A 22468-nucleotide genomic window follows, 5' to 3' on the forward strand; every position below is an offset into this window, starting at 1 on the left:
TCATGCTGTTATTTCAGAGCTGGATGCAAAAATAGCATCAGTCCACAAATTTGACTTCATAATTCATAAATCACACAGCGTTCGTTCATTTAGGCCTGGTTTCTCACACGGTTCTTTCAATTTCTGTCACCTGATCAAGTCTGGGTTCCTTGTCAAGTGAATTAGTTTCATAATTGATGAATGTTGCAACACTGACACTGTTACTGAACCGAACTGAAACAACACTTAATCAAACTGATCTGAATATTGACACTTTTGTCTTCTGTAGAGCTGCTTTACGGCCAATTTTTTAATCTGTCTCAAATGCATTATTAATGCTGTTATTTTCCAGTTCATTGCTGTGAAGCTGCTTTAAAACAGTCTGTACTGTATAAAGCACTGTAAAAATTTGAACATTTAGAAAATCAATTTTGAAAATGTATTTGACATCCTTTCAGTGAAAGTGGACTGCTGTCAAGATAACAAAGCACCATAAAAGCCTACATAAGAGTAGGGTTAGCATACTATTAGATAAGCATTTTGATTATATGAGTAAAATTATGACTATTTCCATTTTTGACTGAACTACTGCACTTCTTTAAAATGCACCAGACCTATGCTGCCTATGTTTAATACAGATATATGGTTTATTACTGTACAAGCATCTGATCTCTCAGGTCCAGGGTTCCTGTGTCGCGTCAGATGTCTTCAGGACCGCTGTCATCTCGTCACACGCTGGGCCAAAACACTCACAAACTCCCCAGATACTCCAGCCATCCCAGGACATCCCACCCGGACAGTATGTCCCTTTTCTTTTATATCCTTATCTAATCTATTTCATCTAAAAAAAAAAATACAATGGTATATATTGTAGATTAAAGTATGGTTGGTTACTGTGTGAAAATGTTTCTCAAATTAAGCTTTCACATTTAATTATACTCAAGTATTAAAATGTTTTTGAAATACTGATAATGTCAGGAGACAGAGATATTTGCAGGTTTTTACAAAAACTTTGTAAAGCAACCGGTTTGCAAAAACTAGAATTACACTAGAGCTGTATGATTTGGTAAGACAAAATAAATAAATTGCTCTTTTTTTTTCTCAGATAAAACTGCAAATTAAAATGTGATTTAAATAAAAATGTGAAGAAAAAAAATTGATTCTATATCAGTTTGGCAATAAAATAATATTAATAAATAATGATATGTTTAGCAATAATAGTAGCATTGTAACTATTAAATAAAAATACAAAAATTAAATACAAAAACTAAATTAAAAATATTACTACTGTACCACTACAATATTACAGTGAAAAAAAGACTATTGTAATATTTCACAGTACAAAAAAATATTATTATTATTATTATTATTATTATTATTATTAATAATGCAAATATATATATATTTCGTTAAAACTAAAATTACAATATAAATTTTTATGGATGACTTAATTGCTTTATTTTCAAATGTTAAACCATCAAACTTTTGTTGAATTTTATGTGCATTAAAATAACTTCTTACAAGCAACCTGTTTACAACCACCTGCAGATACAAAAAAATCTGATAAAAAGCGCAATTTAAAATGTTATATTTATATATATATATATATATATATATATATATATATATATATATTATATATATATATAAATAAATCATTATTTCTTTTTTAATAAAATATTACAGAAAAAAAGACATAAAGAGAATTTTTTTCTGACCAATTTACTTTTAGATTATAAATGTAAAATAACAATATTAAGGCTTACAGATGCACAATCGCACAAAGCCATACTGCGATTTCGGTTTCTGTTTAGATTAATTGTGCAGCAAAAAATCTAACAGCTGTCCTAGCAACCAGATAAACACCACCCTAGCAACACTAACAGGCAGCACATCTGTGTGGCATCCAACACTTTATATAAGCACATTTACATATATTGCATATGTGCAGCAAGCAGATGCAAAATGCACATTTAAGATGTGACTGTAAGCTGAGAACAAACCGATCAGCGCTGAATGATTCACAAACTGGTCCTTCCACTCTTACAGCAACAGATGGCAGTCTGTCAGGCGAAGTCAAAAATAGATCCACATCTAATCTCATCATACTGATGGTATAAAGTTCTCCCAAGCTCAAATATCGCCCCGAGGAAACATCACTGAAGCCTGGAATCTTAAATGATGGACACAGCCGTTAGATTGTAATGTCGTTTGGTGTTTTGAATAATCAAATAGCGTGATTTTTTTTGCAGGTTTCTCTGCCGATGCCCAGACCGTGTTCTCATACGGAGCCAAACACATTAGTCCCATGATGCAGATGCCCATGTTTGAGAACAATCTGTCTCAGCCTGAGCTCGACCTGCTGCACACAACTCTGTCAAGCATCGCCGGTAAAAACACAAATACTATAAATCAGCATGATTGCATTGCAGAAACTCGCATGCTTACGGTTCTGTGTGTTTGTGACAGCAGTGTTCGACTCTCAAACCGGACCGGAAGAGTTTCTGGGAGAGCAGGTGCCTTCGGTGCCGGAGGATAATTACCTTCATGTCTGTACAGTGGAGAGAACCCCAAGCCGGATCTCATGCGTCTATACTGAAGGGTGAACGCTTCTCTCCAGAGTGGATCTCTTCAGTCTGAGCAGATTTGGTCAGCTCACTTTGGCTTGTTTATGTCATTGAGAGAGTTTAACAGAAGAACTTCCTCATGGACTGCTAGTCAGTGGGAGAAACCGGATTTTTTAAACACTGTGAAGCATTTGGACGTTTAAGCCACATTTTGTCACGAGTTAAAATATCAAAGCAAGTGTCTGTATCTGTGCATCTCAAACACTTTTCATTTTTGCTCAGAGACCTTTAGTCGACATCGTGTTCACACAGGTATATTTCAAACCAGACAAACTTAAAGTGCCCCTATTATGTAACACAGCTCTAACTGCAAAGTTTGAGTTGCACCGTGTATAAATTATAAATTAAGTTTTTTTTACTGCCAAAAGACAAGCTTCTTTGCCACTGGGTGCTACTTTTGGAGCGGTAAAAATAGCTGTTTCCCTGGTAACGCTGTTCACAAAGCAGCACTGCGCTCACAAACACTGCTTTATCAGGCATTACAGGCGTGATGAAAATGAAATAAAAAAATCGGACCAATCAAAGCAGGGGTTTGCAAAAATGAATCATTGAGCGAATTGTTTGGGAGTCGTTGAGCAAATAAGGTAAAAATAAATGCATATTATAAGACAATGAAAGTGTAGGTCAGCCTGTTGTTGGGGACTCCCAAAACCAAAATATGAACCTTTCATTACCCATAATGGGGCACTTTAATTTTGCCAAATGTTTACCTTCAAGGAATAGTTCACCCAAAGACAGGAATATTAAAATATGGAAATGTGTTCATCCTCAGGTCATCAAAGATAAGAATGAGTGTGTTTCTTCATCAGATTCGTAGAAATGTAGCACTGCATCAGTGTCTCAGCAATGGATGCTCTGCAGTGAATGGGTGCCGTCAGAATGAGAGTCCAAACAGCTGATAAAAACATCACAATAATCCACAAGTAATCCACAGCACTCCAGTCCATCAGTGAACATCTGGAGAAGACAAAAGATGAAAGTTTAGAGCTGTTTAAACGCTGCTTGATCTGTGTAGATTTCTCTCCTGATTCAGACCAGAACACTTTTTCACTGGAGGAAGTGTTATTATGGATTATAGACTCTACATATTTGAGTTAAAAGCGTCTTAATGCTGGATGTGTTTCATCTTGTCTTCTCCAGATGTTCACTGATGGACTGGAGTGCTGTGGATTACTTGTGGATTATTGTGATGTTTTTATCAGCTGTTTGGACTCTCATTCTGACGGCACCCATTCACTGCAGAGCATCCATTGATGAGACACTGATGCAGTGCTACATTTCTACAAACCTGATGAAGAAACAAACTCATCCTGATCTCAGATGGCATGTATTTGTGCATCTTTATTTACAGTAAATGACATGGTTTGATATTTTAAATAAAAATTTTTGGGGCCACTATATGTAAATAATATATAAGCAAAAAACAATGCACTTATGGCATATTAAAGCCATATTGATGTAAATATTTATACACAAAGCATATGTTTGTAATGTTTAATCTACTAAAGTCATCTATGAACATGAATTGCCTTTGATGTTTACATACCCTTGTGTATAAAATGTTTAATTACCAAAAAATATCACTTTAATGCCATTTATTGCTTTAATACTCTGTCGTTATGATCCAATCTAGAGCAATCTAACTGTTAGCATTTAAATATTTTCAGTTTTAAAAATTAAAATCCTAGCCACAAAGATACTCTCCGCCCTCTTTCGAGTTCGGTTGAGCTGACGGTTTTACGTCAAGTAGAGCCGTAGCCCCGCCCCTTTCCCGCAACGTAGAGTTCGGTTGCACGCAGAGCTTTATAGCAACCGTTGCCCTGAGCTGCAGCGCCATAGTCACCGTAGTCCTGGCGACTGTAACCCACCAACAATAACAACAACAACCTCCTCCTCTTCGCTCCATCCTCATCCTCATCCTCATCCTCACACCAGTCCAGGTGAATATTTCCATATTAACCGCTCGCTTATAAGTAAGTTCGCGGTGTAACCGCTGCACGATGCTGTGGCTGTTTTATTTCTATTTGATGATTGGAGTCAGATCTGAAGCTCTTGTGTCTCGTGAAGGGTTTATCAGTGTGTCTGCTGCTGTTTCTTTCTCTGACGCTTTCTTTCTTCATTCTGCTTCTGTTGACGCGGCGCGTCCAGATGTTTTTCTCCGCGATCGCTTTTATTTGTTAAACCCGAAGAGCAGACGACATCTGTCGCGGTTTGAATGCTGTTTACGAATAAATATGACGATAACGATCGCTCTAAACGCGATGGAAACGGTGTTTTATTGAAGCGCAGCAGCATCATCTCCTCACGAAGCAGGTGTTGCTAAGCGGCTAGCGTTAGCATCGTGAAGCGATTCTTCAGTACAGTTTGCGTTTGTGCTCGAAAACACACCGTTTTGTGATCACTTTCACGTGTCTATTCGCTAAAAACGATTTGGGTGTAATAAACGTGTATATTTGGGTCGTTTTTAACCGCTCGGTGGTGCGTTATGATTAGCTTCACTCTGACGCTCATTTGTGATGAAACCGAGTGATTTTTCTCCTCACAGAGTTCTTTGTGCTTCTGTTTTCGGCTGATGAATGTTCCTGGAAGATTTTAAGTAGGGTTTGTGGGATATAATGCTACTTATTATGATTATCTGTCTGTCTTCTATTGTTATAAAGCAGGGGTTACTCTCGCTAAGCTATTGGCCCTCAGCCTCGGTGGCCGTGTCTCAAAACCTAGTGTGCTGCCTACATTGTGCGCACCATATTTGGGCGTCCATAAACTAAACCTTGTGTTCTGGCTATCTAGAGCTCATTTTTGAGCAGCTGTCAGAGAGTAGTGGACATCTCTGTCTAAGTAGGCAGCTCGTTAGATCATAGTAAAATCCACCTGTTTATAAGCTCAGATCTCATTAGTGTTGACTTCTCGAATCAAACATGGCCTTTAGACATTATAATTTGTAGCTTGTCAGGTTGCATGGCTTTATGCTTCTTGCATTATTGCCCAAGTGGGAAAGTCATTGGATTGAAGATGTGTCCTGCTGTTGAATGTTGTCAGAATTGCTCGGTTCACAACCGAAACTAGAATTCTGTCTTTATACACAAGAATGCAACATAATATATATATATATATATATATATATTATATATATATATTATATATATATATATATATATATATATATATATATATATATATATATATATATACACACATGCATTTTTATATTTAAGAAAAATGTTGATGCTATATACTATATATGTGTGTGTATATGTATATGTATATATATATATATATGTATGTAAATATATTAAAATATATACTATATATATGTGTGTGTGTCTATATATATATATATATATATATATATATATATATATATATATATATATATATATATATATATATATATAATAAATATACACAGTACACACATTATGTAAACACAAACATTTATTTTGGATGTGAGTAATCACGGTTAATCGTTTGACATCACTACTGTTTTTATGTCTAGCCATAATTTGTGTCATTTCATCTTTTACTTTTTCCTGACGTTTGCAAAGGATGATGATGATGATGATGATGATGCAAACTTACAGGCTGCCATTGATATCAACTAAACCTCTGCTGGAGCTGGTTTCATGTCTCAGCTTAGCTCGGTGGTTCGCATTAGTCTGTAACCACTGAAAGAGCGTGTCAGTTAATGCAGTGTTCGTTTGTTGTGTCTTGGATGGATGCAGAGATGCGAGTGATCCTCACGTGTTCCAAACCGCAGCAGGTTCGAGGCGCATCGACTAAACAATCGCTGAGGGTTTCCTTGAGTTGCATCAGGGTCCTCTGCGAGATGAAGTAGCATCTCGCTTCCCCTGTTGTCTTCATTATAGACGAGGAACAGGTGTGTGTCAGGAGAAGACCTGACATGTGCTCAGTGGAGAGGGGCAGCATGGGATATATCGCTCCATCCATCCTGCTTCACCGACGCTGTTGTGGAAATTAATAGTGATTTTAGGAAAAGGAACGGTGTTGTGCTTCATGCATTTTTTTTTTTTTTTTTAGTATTTTCTCTGAAAGCAAACAAAAGGTAATGAAGCTGATCATGTTATTCCAGGTGTTTCTCTCAGGTCCTGTGTTTTAGGTTTATTTTCTGTCGTTGTCTTCCCCCTGCTTGTCTGTTAATGGCCGAAACCGAGAGGACGGGATGTCAGAAAGCGCTAGTTATCAGCTCACGTTACCACTTGAACCGGGGCCGTGCCACCTGTGCGCAGTATCCCGTTGCCTTTCCAATCTCTTTAAGAGATACTGATTGAGTAAATAATTCATATCCATTTCATTTCAAGCTAAACCCATTGAGGTTCATAGCTCACGAGCGTGTGGGCGGATGCTGCTCGGAAAAAAAAAAATCTTTCAGAGCTTCTACATTTAAAAAAAAAAAATTAAGATTAATCAAGTCTCTTTTTTTTGTGCTTTATTTTAGTGCATTTTTTTTTTAATCTAAACCACCCCTGGCAATGCTAAATATACATCAGCAACTGTAATCACTTCAGATGTCTTAATTTTAATGATTGTTACTGTATTCTGAATATTTTCGCTTCAAGCTCAATTAGCACAGTTGATTAATTTCTAGGCTTAAAAATAAAGGATCCAAAAAAGGGTTTTGCAATAAAGAACCATTTTTGGTTGCCCTTTCAGTGAACAATTATTAAAATGACCACTTTAATAATCTAAAGAACCTTCTTCCACTTTTTGGTCAATGCAAAGGTTCCATGGAAGTGAAAGATTCTTCACAAAACCATCGATTCCAATAAAGAAACTTTATTTTTAAAACTTTATTTTTTTTTGTCTTGAGAAAGCCAGTACACTATTTAAAAAAGGCTCTTTATTGGCATTGATGGTTCTGTGAAGAATCATGGACTCTTTAAATTCTACAAAAGGTACTTTATAGTTGAAAAAAATCTTTAGATCTTTAGGTTATTAAAATATTCTTTTAATAACTGACCACTGAATGATCCTTTGGGGAACCAAAAATTGCATTGTTGCGTAACCCCCCTGTTGTAATCTTTGTGCATGCATGTACAGTTTAATGATTCCAAACGAGACTCAAACTCAGATTGCCCTGCCTGATATATATATATATGGCATCCCAAAAGCGCGTTTGACCCCTCGCACCGTACTCAGGGCCGTGGGGGTAGAGACAGCAAGTGTCGCCCTCCTCTCGGGCCTTTGTTACCCTTCGGCTTTTGAGTCTGCAGTAGCTCAGCAGAGCTGTGTGTTTAAGTGGCCCACAGGGGAGCGGATGAATGAGAGGAGGTGAAGTCAGCCGGGGGGTGGAGGAGGGATCAGACAGGTGCCTGATTATACACAGCCACAGAGAGCAGGTGGGGTGACTTAAGACAATATAGAGCAGTGCTTCAAGATGCACATTTTTACATTGCACATCAAGTGCCAGAATGATTATCATTAAACAAAAGTGTATATAAATGAACTGCATAGACTGTAAACAAAACTATTAACATTCTGGCACATAGTTTGAGTATTTAATTTCTAAATGTCTTAATAGTACGTACAAAGCACATATTGTGCATGACCATATTCTACATCCCTAATACCTAAACTTAACAACTACCCTACTAACTATTAATAAGCAAAAAATTAGGAGTTTATTGAAGGAAAAATCGTAGCTAATGGTTTGTTAATAGTGAGAATTGGAGCTTAAAATAAAGTGTGACCCACAGTTTTAAACCTTGTTGCAAGTGAATCTGCGTTTAATGTGGCCTGCATTTTCTGTCACCTTGTTTGTGTTTTTTGGGTTAGGATGAGGGCATGTCACACGAACTGTTTCACAGGCCATAAACATCTGTCTCTGCATCTGTCTAATTTGTCAAGCGTCCAAGTAACAGATGCACGTGTGCTGAAATAACAGAGTTCGACTGGGCAAAATTCAAAGTAATTTAAGTTGTAACTGAAATATATTTATAGATATGCTTTATTTATTTATTTCACTAAGTGCATGAATGGATAGTTGCAATGTATCATTTGCATTTACCATATTTCTGTGAATCTGATGCTATACCTATACATATTACTTAAGGACACCAGAAAGTAATAAACTAGCGACTGTCGTCATTGTCATTTGTCACGTTACATTCAATGTGTCTCTGATTTGCTAGCATATTTATAAACAGGATGAGGGTTTTATGTGTGTTTACACTACAAATCCTCATCTGTTGTAGAATAAGAAGTGTTTAAACTGGATTTTAATTACGTCTGTTTAATGAACGGTTCTGGGTTGATGTGTGCAATATTGACAAAATGATATCTCAATATTTTCTGGGATTTCATCGATAATGTTTAGATGATAGTTTGCTGAGTGTGTTATTCTGCTGATATCTTAAAGGGGTCATATGATGTGATTTCAAGTTTTTCTTTCTCTTTGGAGTGTTACAAGCTCTTGGTGAATGAAGAAGATCTGTGAAGATGCAAAGACTAAAGTCTCAAACCCAAAGAGATATTCTTTATCAAAGTTAAGACTCGTCCACTCCCTCCTAAAACGTACCTATCTAACACACAAAACATCTATACATCACAGTATCACAAGATTTGCATAACGCCTCTAGGGGTGTAAGAAAATATCGATACATGTGAGTATCACAATATTTTGTTTGGCGATACTGTATCGATTCTCAAAAACGGAAAATCGGGGAAAAAAAAATTTCATACAAGATTATGGCAGTTGTTTCGTTTTGAGTTTATATCCCGGCCGCTAGAAGGCAGTCTTCATCTCTGAACAAATCCTGAGTGACAGGAAATACTAGCATTAAGGCACGCTACTAATGTTAGCGTTAACAGTTCACTGCTAGTAATAGAGGAGGAAAGAATTGTCCCAGTTCCTGTTTCGGTGCACCTTTCTCTCATTTTGGGGGTGTTTTGTGTAGTTGGGGCGGTGCTCGCGTCGCGGTCTCGGCATTTGCGTTATCTTGCATTGCTAACAAGTCTTCACTAGCGTTCATGTTTGTGGTTGCCAGATGTGAAGAGCTTTAAGCCCCAAAACAGAGCTTTTCTCCTTTAAGGATACACTTTCTGCCCGGTGTTTTATTTAATTTGTGCAATCTGGCAACCCTGTGCGCACTCACTGATGGCGGAACAAGCGCTGATGATGATATATGAGTTTAGCGATCTCTCCACAGCGATATTCTCAGTGTTTTTCCTGGGTCAAAATTGGTCTTCGGTGGTGGCTGACCGACATGGTCATCCACACACAGCAAAGAGTACCCTAGTACCCATGATCCGCGAGCCCAATATTGACAATAAATGTTAAATTTAAAATAATTACAATAAGAAACAATTTGTGATTTTTTTTTTTTTCTCATCCTATTTATTCATGAAAAACGATCACTGTCAGGCTAGATAGTAAAAGAAAGCGATTACAACTTATTTTACATGTAAACATCATCGAGACCAAAGTATATTTGAATTGTCAAAGGTATCACAATTTATCTATTTACAAATTATGCAATTATCAGACACAGATATTACCTGTCACTCTCACTGTCATCCTTTCTTGACCTCTTTGCAAAAAAAGCTGTGATTTTTCCACCACTGGCTTTCATGGTTTTGAAAGATAAAATCCTTTTTTGATAGACCTGATAATTATTTTAGTATAATCATATCAATTAAAAAGTAGCATTAAAAACGTAGCGTTAAAAGGTGTAATAATGTAATTTTTTACCATATAAAATTTAATAAAATTAGCAGCTAGCTAGCAACAGCTTGCTTTGTGCTTTGATCTAGTTTCATCTCACTCCAGTCTAACTTTAAATGATTTTCTAGGTAATTTACTACACATTGGCAGAGGCCTATACATTGGATACATGGATTATTAAGGCTAAATTTTACTAAACACTCTTGCTAAATGGGGTAAGCACACTTACTTTCTCATTTCAGATGTGTATGTTCTTCTAAGAAGTAATGATTTGTTATACACCGATTCAGACACTGACGGGCAGACCAACTGCTTTAACCTTCATTATAATGAATCGGCTCAAAGGAGTCATTAGGTCGCGAATCGGACTTTTGCGGACGTGTTGTGTGGGAATCCTGGCTGTTAGGAAAACACACACACACAAGTCAACACACACACACACACACACACACACACACACACACACACACACACACAAAAAAAAAAAACACTTAATAACTGGATAGATTTTTTTTTCTGCGTTTATTTAAAGTTATGTCAGCTGCATGTGCGGAATGCTTGTCACAAGTTGTAAGAGAAGATAAGGCAATTGTTTTTTTGTTTTTGTTTTTGACTGCAATTCACACCCAGCGGTAATTCAGCAAAAATATTCTCCGAATGCACCACGTGAAACATGGATTCGGTCTTTCGACCTTTAGGATCAGTTGATTTTGATGCGTGGGAGAGAGCAAAGACAGAACTGAAGACGGAGGGCCCTATCATACACACGGCGCAATGCGACGCAAGTCGCAGCGCAAGTGTTTGCTAGTTTCAGTCCGGCGCCGTTCGCATTTTTCTGTCCAGTGCCACGTCGTTTAATTAGCAAATGCATTTGCGCCCATTTGTGCGCCCATGGGCGTGCTGGTCTAAAAAAGAGGTGTGTTCAGGCGCATTGCTATTTTAAGGAGCTGAAAATAGACTGCGCCATAGACCAACTCAAACCTGGTCTGGCGCGATGTTTTTTCTGTTATTAAAGAGCGTGTTAGTGCACGCTGCTTATTAAACACACGGACGCACAGCAGCACACAAACATGCCAAATATTAAAAATTAAAGGATTGCGATGCATAATAATTTTTTGTAGGCTATTAAATATAAAAATGCCTACATGTCATAATGGATAGTCATCGCATGTATCAGAATTAGGCTGTCTATTTGCTCGCACACGAGCAGCCGTTTCATCCCGGAGATGCGCTTGCCAAATTCCGCCGTGTAAATAGCAAATACGTCATGGCACGAGCGCAACTGGCTCTGCGTTGGAAGATGAGACTCTGATTAGTTTATTGCACATTACGCCCAAAAAACACCCATTACTCATTAAGAGAACAGGGACAACCCGTTTAGACCATGCGCCCCGGCGCGCAACACCGTTTTTGTTTTTCCGCCGTTAAAATAGCAAAAGTGGATTTGGACACGCCCTGAGTGCACCTGCGCCGTGCGCTTTACACTTTGCGTTGAGATCGTTAGAATAGGGGCCGGAGAGTGCCCGCGCGGGGTTGAAACGCTGTGCTCGTTCTCTCTGTCACTCCGTCTGTAGCCTGCTTCACTCACAAAACCCAACTACAGATCAAATAAGGCTTTGGCGGGACAAAAAAATCGTTTTGGCGGCCGCCAAAAAATTTTCAATGTAGGAAAAACCCTGATTCTGCTTACATGAAAGTGTCATATAGACAATATGTGTTTTTTCACAAGCCATTTGTACTGTTTGTGTTACCAAATGTGCCATGATCAAACTTTCACCGAGTTTCAATAATGGATCTATTGTGTTTGAGGAATAAATGTGCCCCCCCCCCTCCCTCACTCATACTGCACAAAAAGTGTTTCAATAATGTTGAATGTTACTGGGAATGATTATTGCAAATGCAGATCCCACTGTGTTCTGGTTAAATCATTATTTATTTATTTATTTATTTATTTATTTATTGCTAAGGTTTGCATATGGTGGTGTGTTCTTATTGACAGCTTTCCTAAAAATTTATCCTATTCCTAAAATAAGAAATATCCCAATATATCGCCTTGCTTACAGTATCGCAGTGTATTGCAACATATCGTATCGCAACCCCTTTATCGTATCGCCAGATTCTTGGCAATACACAGCCCTAAACACCACCCAAATGTTCACGCAAAGAAAGCCGGCGTTACTTGTATTCTCTCTGTTGCCACCGCCGCAATGTTGTGTAGACGCTGTGTGTTTCGTTGTGAAACCAAAACTACTTTGTTTGGCCTCCCAAAAGAGGACAGGACTAGAAATCAATGGTTAAGTTGTATTTACAACACTGTTCCAGAACAGTTCAACCCAAATATTCAGATGTGTGCAGCACATTTTATGGAGGATGAGGACTATTTACTGGAAGAGTAGCCTACAATACTGGTGTCTGTTTCTATAAAGTGGATCAGTTCCATCTTTGCAAGGACAGTCTGGCGCTTAAGACTCTCAGCCTGTAAGTACGTTTACTTATTAAAGAATTTGCCACTGATTCAAACATGAGTTTTAAGCAGTGTAGAGTAGAGCTTGTTATTCGTTGTTTCTCCGATCACAAAAGCAGACATGGTTTTATGTTTACGCGGCACGATACGCAACACAACGCATAAAAAGACATTATAATCAGTAATTAAGTCCCCACTGGATGCAACAAATGCCTCGTTTGTAATGGGTTTTATTGGTTTTGTCTCGTCGTGCCGGGACACGGCATCACCGTATGGTGAACATTTCCGTCACACGCTTGAGGTATTCAGCCAATCACAATGCACTGGATAGCTGGCCAATCAGAGCACACCTCGCTTTTTAGACAAATGAGCTTTGTAAAAATCAACGTGTTTCAGAAAGGCGGGGCATAGAGGAGCAACAATAATGTACATTATGTGAAAAATAAACACATTGCATTACAATAATGTTATTTTTAGCAGCATCATATGACCCCCTTAAGAGCAACGCCAAAAAAATGTCAATCCAAACTGGCATAAAACGTTAGAATGTTATCTCTGAATAGTTTAAGCGTGTTCTGGATGAAGTCTGTTGACTCGTTAGCGTGTGCATTGGAAATGGCGGTGATTATGTGTGAGTCAGGAATGCTGGGTAATCAGACGTTTAGGGCTGAGGGGGAGGTGAACTGAACACAACACCACCTGCACCCTTCAGGTGAATGAGGAACAGAGGAAGAGGAGGTGGCCGGGAGCTCTGGGGAGAGATGCTCGGCTGTCAGGAGGCACGAGGGTAATTAACCTGCAGAGACCTGATCATGGAAACTTTTGCAGCTAAGAAGCCTTGGGCTGCGTGTGCGGTCGAGCGCCGCTGCTCAAACACGGCTTGTTTACATGCCGCAGTACGACTCGCATGCACGAAAAACCAATAAAAATATACATATTTTCTAACATTAATGATTTTAGCAATACTGCATTTAGGAGGAACGTTAGCAGCGAGCTGTTGCTTTTGAAATCTCATCAGCTTAAAGCCTGAGTATAGAGAAACCTGTCGAGGCGGTTAAATATTAACTACATTTATTGCTTTGGGAACGGGCAGAGATCTCCACTCACTGACCTGCCCAGAACACACAGAGCCCGTCCACATCAGCGCTGTGTGCTTGTGCAAGCAGAATCACACCACGCAGAGGACAGGAAGCGACCCGGGACTGATTAAAAAAAACATATATGTATATGTATATATATATATATATATATATATATATATTATATATATATATATATATATATATATATATCTCTTTTCCTCAGGGTTTTTTAGTGTTCGTATGATGAGTCGTTTTGGTAGCATTTGCAAGACAAGCATCACTAGCTATATTTCCATCCACCTATTTTATGTGCATTTTGGGATATCGCACAAAAAAAAAACCCTGGATGGAAATGCCAAGATGCATTTTTGCTGATTTTCACTAAAATTTCATGGCCTCCAGAATATTTTGTTGTATGAATATATGAACTTGCAATACATCTAAATAAAGACCCCTTCACTTAAAAATAAATAAATAAAATGTTTTATTCCAGCTTCAAGCATTGTTTTTTCAACCCTTGAATGTAGGAAGGTTTCATAAAAAAAGCAACATTTTCAGCAAAAAGCTGAGGTTTTTATCAGACACTACATCTGGATCATATTCAGTGATATTATCAAAGTGAAGCTGCAGTAATGTCTCCCAAAGCTTCACAGTCCTTTAACACTTTCTGGATCCACACTTCCCTCGCTAGCATCAGGCTGTTTTCATTTATACGCCGTTAGTGTTGATGATCACATTATTTTCATATGTATATGCTTCCATATGAGATGCTCGCTTCTGTGTCTTCATGGTCTGTGTTTTTGATCGAGTGATTCTAGACTCATTCAGGAGATGTGTAACAGCGCCCCCCTAGTGTATAACAGTGAAAACACGGAAAATTCAGTGTTTGGCAGGGAAAGAGTTAATCAGGAAGTGACGATTTTGTTCTCTTCAACTCACTGGATGGAAACATTACTAGTGATCAAAGCTCTAGCACTAAGTGTTAAAGTTAGGTGATGCATTTGTGAATGATGGTGATTTTGTGTCTCCAAGGCGCCATGCAGACCCCAGAGGCAGGCGCTGACTCCACGTCCAACGTGCCGCTCCAGACCAGCGTGCCTGTGCCGTCTGCGGTCAGTGTCCAGCAGGTGGCGTCTCAGGTGCCCGTCCAGCAACAGGTGAGTCTAACAAGCTATTATAGTTCAGCCAAAAATGAAAATCTCTGCACTGCTCTTCAGTGAATGGGTGCCGTCAGAATGAGAGTCCAAACAGCTGATAAAAACATCACAATAATCCACAAGTAATCCACAGCACTCCAGTCCATCAGTGAACATCTGGAGAAGACAAAAGATGAAACACATCCAGCATTAAGACGCTTTTAACTTTAAACTGTTGCTTCCGGCTAAAATAAGAGTCCTGCATCCATAACATTGTGGATAATTTTCAGCAAATGGTCATTTTTGGGTCAACCATTCCTTTGAGGTGATGCTGAGGTAGATGGAGCTTCCTACATATCTCTATTGTATTTGCTAAAACGCAACAAACATGTGAGAGAGGAGTTATCCAGTTCATAAACGAATGAGCCATGTTTTTATTTTCAATTGTATTTTAACTTAATAAAAGGGCGAGAAAAATTTTGGATGAATTGTAATTATAAAAAAAAAAAAAAAAGTTTTGTTTTTTGTTTCCACAGTTAATAACATCTGGTTTTACAATCTTTTATATTTTCATCTTTAAAATAGCCTATTGAATGTGCATTTATAACACTATAGTTTGTGTTTTATGACTTTGGCATTAAATTGTATGAGTGTTTCTAATACAACAGCTGACAGAGCGATGGCAAATTTGATAAATCTTTCAGCAAATCTTACTATTTTCCTTTTTTCTTTGCTATTAGGGCAAATGGAAATGTAAAAACTATATTTGTTGTAGTACTTTTACCGTTATAGAACTTTATCTAGCTATGAGGACTTTAGCTTCTGAGAGCCATGGAAATGTGAAAAAGGTCCATTACTATATGTGTTTGGATCTTGATGAAAGCGTAGTAAATGTAATAGACTGCTGTTTGCTTTACTATCATCTTGCAAAGCTGCTACTGAAACCACTTATTTATATATTCTCCCGTCTTTATGGAGACGTGAGTCACTGTCGGTGTAATTGTCGTGTGTTTCAGGCGCAGACTGTTCAACAGGTCCAGCATGTGTATCAAACACAGGTGCAGTACGTTCAGGAGGAAAACAACGCCGTTTACACCAATGGAAACATGTGAGTGTGTTTATGAGCCGTCAATACGTACACGCTCCCTGGTGTGATTTCTGAAATGCATGTAATTAGCACAAATACTGATAAGTGCTTTTGGACACCATTAAAAGGGTGCAAAATGCAGAATTAGTCCACATACTGTCAACTTTTGACCGATTCTGGATTTTTAACTAGTCAGCTTGAAAATGTGACTACAACATGATTCAAGTAACTTGTTCTTTATTAACCCTCTTGTTAAAGAAAACTCTACTCCGAGTGCAGCACACATGAAGATGTCAACATGATGTAAATGTTAAACAATCACTTGTTAAATAACTTTGCAGAAAAGATGCATGAACTACAGCGCCACATCTTATACAAACTTGTCTTATACATATTATGTGTGTCAGAAATAATACGAGGAAAGTGCTTTTAAAACAAATTCTCAAGAGTCAAGGTGATTCAGATTCAGAATGAGTGAAGTTATAACACCAGTAGAGTATTATTATCTATAAATGTTATGTAAAACAATGAACAGCAGCTTTCAGTCTGTCACCGTGATGCAAACATAGAACATATCAGAACATACAGCAGTACTTCTTCACAGGGTTTTATTTGATTGTGCTGCTTTTCCATTGTTTTTCTGTGTAAACATGGATGTGTTTGACTGTTGCGCTCGCGTCTCATGCATGAAACGCTTTCTGAAAACACGCCGCTCAAGTTAAGAGAAGTTCAATCCCATCTTCTTGCATTGTTTCCTCTTCCACTGACGCATCTTTATCAACACAAAAGTGCATTCTGTGTGAACTGCACCTCGTGGAATGAGCGGTTGATTCATTCTTTTCCCTTTATGGTTATCATGGGCGTATTGACAAAGTGTCTAATTCTAACGTTTGGTAATAATTTGGGATCGTCTGCTTTTTACAGAAGAAGCAAAAAAGCACGTTCACCTGAAACTCTCCTAAGTGCTTCTGTCTGCTTTCTCTCTCAGTAACATTCGGCTCGCTCATATTTAGAAATTCACTCAGCAAGAAGCTAAGATCTTTTAAATTGGCTATTATAAATAAAATGTCATCAGCCGAATGGAGAAAGCACATTTCAGAATGGCAATCAAAAGCAATGTTCTCTATAAAATAGTTATGCTTTGGTGATTTCTGTTTCCATGGAAACAGCACTCTCACCTGAAGCTGAAAGGATGCGAACCCATCAAGACACGACTTATGTTTCTCGAGTCAATTAAAGAAACAGTGTGCGCTGATATAATTTTAAAGTGTCAGAACTCATTTGAGTGAAAAACCAGCTGGCAGCCGTGTCTCGAGCGCTCTTGTTTTATCGGCAGACGGACGTATTCATACTCAGAACCGCAGCTGTACAACCAGAACAGCGGCGGGAACTACTTCGATACGCAGGGCGCCTCCGGCTCAGGTGAGCACTCACAGTATGGCCAACAACGGCAACGGGAACGGCGCTCTGGCCATGGGGCTGTCAGGAGGCCAGATCATCAGCAGCTCAGGAGCGTATCTGATTGGAGGAAACTCCATGGATGGCTCCGCCCCTCACAGCACGGCTCAGACCACTAGAGCCTCCCCCGCCACGGTGAGCTCCAATCACAGACGCACACGACAGTGTTCAAAAACATGCTGAACTTACTCTGAACCGTGCAGCACAGAAGCAGTCATCAGTAGCACAGATATATTTGTAGCAATAGACAACAATACATTGTATGAGTCACAATTATACATTTCTCTTTTATGCCAAAAATCATTAGGATATTAAGTAAAGATCATGTTCCATGAAGATATTTTGTACATTACCTACTGTAAATATATCAAAACTTAATTTTTGATTAGTAATATGCATTGCTAAGAACTTCCATTTGAACAACTTTAAAGATGATTTTCTCAATATTTAGATTTTTTTGCTCCCTCAGATTCCAGATTTTCAAATAGTTGTATCTCAGACAAATATTGTCCTCCTAACAAACCATACATCAATAAAAATAATATTTATTCAACTGTAAATTTATGACATCTAATCTAAAAAAAAAAAAACTCATAAATGACTAAATTTTCCATCCAGGGTCACATATATGCTTTTAACTATTGAAGTAAATCAACAGATTTTGTGATAATGGGTCTGTTCTAAAATGCTGTGGGCTTTCTGCTACTGTGCTCTTAAAAATAAATGTTCCAAAATTGGGTTTTCACAGTGATGCCACAGAAAGACCATTTCTAGTTCCCAAAGAACCTTTCAGTGGTTTTATTTCCTTGATGTGAAAAACATTTTAATGATCTAAAGAATCTTAAATAAATGAATCCTAAAGAATAAATAAAGGGTAGTTTAATTGTTGAGCATCATTAAAAAAGGGTATTTTTGTCCATTTTCAGCCAGCTTTGTGTTGTTGCACTATATGTTAATGAACAAAGACATTTTGTAAAAACTACAGATACTTCTGCATTTCACAGACAGTCAGATCCAGTCTAGTGCATCATGGGTGTTGAGGTTTTCCTACCTGTTTGTTAAAAGAAAGTTAACAAAATCTGGATCATAATGACTATATCCGCGGTGCAGGGCTGTAGTGTGTGTTTTTGGTGGCTGGGATGCTTTAGTCGGGTCTATTTCTGCTGCTCAGCTCTCTGTCGCTACAGCCTTCATTTGATTTATCCCCCCCCCCCCCTTTTGTTTTTGTTCTCCTTTATTCTTTTGCTCTTTGGTCTATCAGATTGAAATGGCGATTGAGACGCTCCAAAAGTCTGAAGGTTTGTCCAGTCAGAGAAGTTCGCTGCTCAACAGTCATGTAAGTTGTGAACATGCACAGCTTTGCACGATCTGCTTCGCTTTCTCTCTTTCCTTCACTGTGCCATTCAAAAGAGTCACATTATCAATCCGGAACACTTCTAAAGTAAATGTTTATTTTCAGTGTGGACTTTTTAAAAGGCATGGATATGCATCGTTTATTTGTGTTGTTCTTCCATGTGCATACATTCAGCATTTGTAATATTAACTGTTGTACTGGTGCAGATGTTTCGTCCAGCACTGTTGTCATTCCAAATCTGTGACTTCCTTCCTTCCTTCCTTCCGTAGAACACAAGATGCATTTTTTTTTTTTAAAGAAATGTGCACTTTATCTGATGAATGCAGCTGTTCTCCACAGCTGCAATGGCTCCTGGATAATTACGAGACAGCAGAAGGTGTGAGTCTGCCGCGCTCCACGCTTTACAGTCACTACCTGCGCCACTGTCAGGAGCAGAAGCTGGACCCGGTCAATGCTGCGTCTTTCGGGAAGCTCATCCGCTCCATCTTCATGGGGCTGCGCACCCGCCGCTTGGGCACCCGGTAAAATCAGCCCCGCACACGCTCAGTTCTAGAGGTGTAACGGTTCACTAAATAGTTCTGTTTTAAAGGTGGATATCACACACAAGCAACGTGCAAACTTTGCACAAGAGTTACACCGAGTCGAGTAAAGAAACACTAGCGCTCAAAAGTCTCTTCTGCTCATCAAGACTGCATTTATTTGATCAAAAATGCAGAAAAAAACAACAATCTTGCAAAATGTTATTACAATATAAAATAATGGTTTCTATTTTAATATCATATAAATTATAATTTATTTCTGTGATGCAAAGCTGAATTTCCATCAGCATCATGACTCCAGTATAAAGTGTCACATGATCTTCAGAAATCATTCTAATATGCTGATTTATTATTAGAATTATCAATTTTAGCAACAGTTACTGCGATACTTTATTCAGGATTCTTTGATGACTAAAAAGTTAAAGAACAGCATTTATTCAAAATATGAATCTTTTCTAACAATGTAAATCTTTGCTATCACTTCTTAACAATTTTACACATCCTTGCTGATTAAAAGTTTTAATTTCTTTCAAAAAAAGAAAGCATAAAAATGTACTGACCTCAAACTTTTGAACTGTAGTGTATATTGTTAGAAAAGATTTCTGTTTTAAATAAATGCTCTTCTTTTTAACTTTTTATTCATCAAATAATCCTGAAAAAAAGTATCACAAGTTCCAAAAAATATTAAGCAGCAGAACAGTTTCAACACTGATAATAAATCATCATATTAGAATGATTTCTGAAGATCATGTGACACTGAAGACTGGAGTAATGATGCTGAAAATTCATTTATATTAAAATACAAAAACGTTATTTTACATCATAATATTTCACAATATTATATTTTTTACTCTATTTTTGATCAAATAAATGCAGCCTTGATGAGCAGAAGAGACTCATGTAAAAAAAAACATTAAAAATCGGTCTGATCCCAAACTTTTGACCGGTAGTGTACCACTAACGGTTTTCATTTATTCCCTTAATATTTCTCATGTGGCCCGTACATATAGTGCAAAAAATGAGAAGAAACGTATTTGATATGCGATAATATTGCGGGGCAAATTAATTGTAATTTTAATTTAATAGTAAAAGCAAACCCAGCAAGGGGAGGTTATCTCGGGGCAGACAGCATGTCGTTTTTGAGCACAGTGGCACTGAAAACTTTATATTTCACACACTTTAATCTCTTTTATTTTCCGAATGTAATAGGATTAGCCCAACAAATTGAATTGTTCGGTTTGTAATGCGTACCGAACAGAAAGCCTCGTACCGAGCGGTTCAATATGAATACGTGTGTCGTTACACCTCTACTCAGTTCTGTTCTGTTCTACACAGCTGCATTTATTCACAGCAGTCTCATTTCTCACCTTGATTTTAGAGGGAACTCTAAATATCACTATTACGGGATTCGCGTGAAGCCGGACTCTCCTCTGAACCGGTTGCAGGAGGACATGCAGTACATGGCACTGAGACAGCAGCCCGTCCAACAGAAGCAGAGGTACTGTAGTCTCTGTCAAACCACAGGAAAGAGATCTGTAGCGCTGTTCTCACGAGTGTCACGTGTGCTAGTAGTGTTCCCAACAGAAGAGCATGGCGATAGCAACACAAAGGTCAAGGGTTCAATTTCTAGGAAATGCATGAACTGATCAAATGTTTACCTTAAAAGCAATGCAAGTCGCTTTAGATAAAAAAATTAAAAAGGAATTTGAAAAAATAAATAAATACAAATTTAAACGGATTTCATAGGGCCCTATAAATGTAACACCTGTGTAAAGTTTGTTGCTATCCATTTCAGTTATAATGTAGCTAATTTTGTTTCTGAACAGGGCTCATCTCTTGTTGTCTCTTCTCTAGATTTAAGCCAGTACCGAAGATCGACGGCGTTTCAGGAGAGAGCTTCTCCAGCGGGGGGCAGCACACACCCAGCGCTGCAGAGCAGACCTTCATCGCTCAAAGCCAGCATCATCAGCAGTTCCTCGGTAAACATAACGCAAAAATCACTGGAGACGGTTCGCGCACCTTCGTGTTATAGAAGAGCTTTTCTGAATTTCCCCATATGCCCCATTAGACGGGTCCAGAGCTCTGCCAGAGTTCGCTGAACTTGACCTCGGAGAGCCTGTGGAAGGCGTCGGATCAGAGGACGTCAAAGCCCTTCAGACGCTGTACAGAGAGCACTGCGAGGTCAGTCGTTTAGGACATCGTTACGCTCCAATAGACCTTTATCACAGTCCGCATGTCGCCATATCCCGCTCCCATTAGTAGCGTACAGGCATTTCCACCTGCATTATTACCAAAGTACAGACGCCAGTTTTGTTTGGACTTAGCAATAAAAATCAATATTTGAAACAGTTTATATATACTGATGCCCTACCAAGTAGAGATTGTAATGATTAACCCCGAGCTGGTTGAAAATCGATTCAAAAATGTGACGATTCAAATCGGTTGAGATGTTAAACAAATGGCGATTCATTTAGAGGTAGGAGTTTATATGAATGTGTGTCTGAGGGGAACTTACTATCTTTAGAAAAGTTTAGATGGTGTTTTTTCTTTTCATCTTGTCTCTGTATGAAGCATATTAAAGTTCATAAGTGCAGCGCTGCTTTGTTTACAGCGGTAACCAAGGAAACGCCTTAAGCTCCACCTGATGCAGTGTTCATAAGTGCTTTGTTTACAGCGGTAACCAAGGAAACGCTTTAAGCTCCACCTGCTGCAGTGTTCGTAAGTGCTTTGTTACAGCGGTAACCAAGGAAACGCTTTAAGCTCCACCTGCTGCAGTGTTCGTAAGTGCTTTGTTTACTGCGGTAACCAAGGAAACGCTTTAAGCTCCACCTGCTGTAGTGTTCGTAAGTGCTTTGTTTACAGCTGTAACCAAGGAAACGCTTTAAGCTCCACCTGCTGCAGTGTTCATAAGTGCTTTGTTTACAGCGGTAACCAAGGAAACACTTTAAGCTCCACCTGCTGCAGTGTTCGTAAGTGCTTTGTTTACAGCGGTAACCAAGGAAACGCTTTAAGCTCCACCTGCTGCAGTGTTCGTAAGTGCTTTGTTTACAGCGGTAACCAA

The 22468-nt window shown here is 38.4% G+C and overlaps 2 protein-coding genes across 2 annotated transcripts in view; both read left to right on the forward strand.

Annotated features, from left to right (window-relative positions):
* Positions 1 to 3415, forward strand: part of LOC109113095 (zinc finger protein GLIS3-like) — a 28321-nt gene extending 24906 nt beyond the window's left edge. Inside the window, exons 7-9 of the mRNA XM_042733322.1 lie at positions 657 to 778; positions 2232 to 2369; positions 2452 to 3415. Coding sequence (XP_042589256.1) covers positions 657 to 778; positions 2232 to 2369; positions 2452 to 2585 — 394 coding nt within the window. The 3' untranslated portion in view covers positions 2586 to 3415. The remainder of the gene's footprint in view (positions 1 to 656; positions 779 to 2231; positions 2370 to 2451) is intronic.
* Positions 3416 to 14685: 11270 nt separating this feature from the next.
* LOC109109953 (transcription factor RFX3) overlaps positions 14686 to 22468 on the forward strand; it is a 46014-nt gene continuing 38231 nt past the window's right edge. Inside the window, 9 exon segments of the mRNA XM_042733323.1 lie at positions 14686 to 14990; positions 15986 to 16077; positions 17393 to 17471; positions 17473 to 17649; positions 18776 to 18850; positions 19208 to 19389; positions 20786 to 20905; positions 21262 to 21386; positions 21476 to 21588. Coding sequence (XP_042589257.1) covers positions 14841 to 14990; positions 15986 to 16077; positions 17393 to 17471; positions 17473 to 17649; positions 18776 to 18850; positions 19208 to 19389; positions 20786 to 20905; positions 21262 to 21386; positions 21476 to 21588 — 1113 coding nt within the window. The 5' untranslated portion in view covers positions 14686 to 14840.

Source organism: Cyprinus carpio, chromosome B10 (genome assembly GCF_018340385.1).
Source record: "Cyprinus carpio isolate SPL01 chromosome B10, ASM1834038v1, whole genome shotgun sequence".
Taxonomy (NCBI): domain Eukaryota; kingdom Metazoa; phylum Chordata; class Actinopteri; order Cypriniformes; family Cyprinidae; genus Cyprinus; species Cyprinus carpio.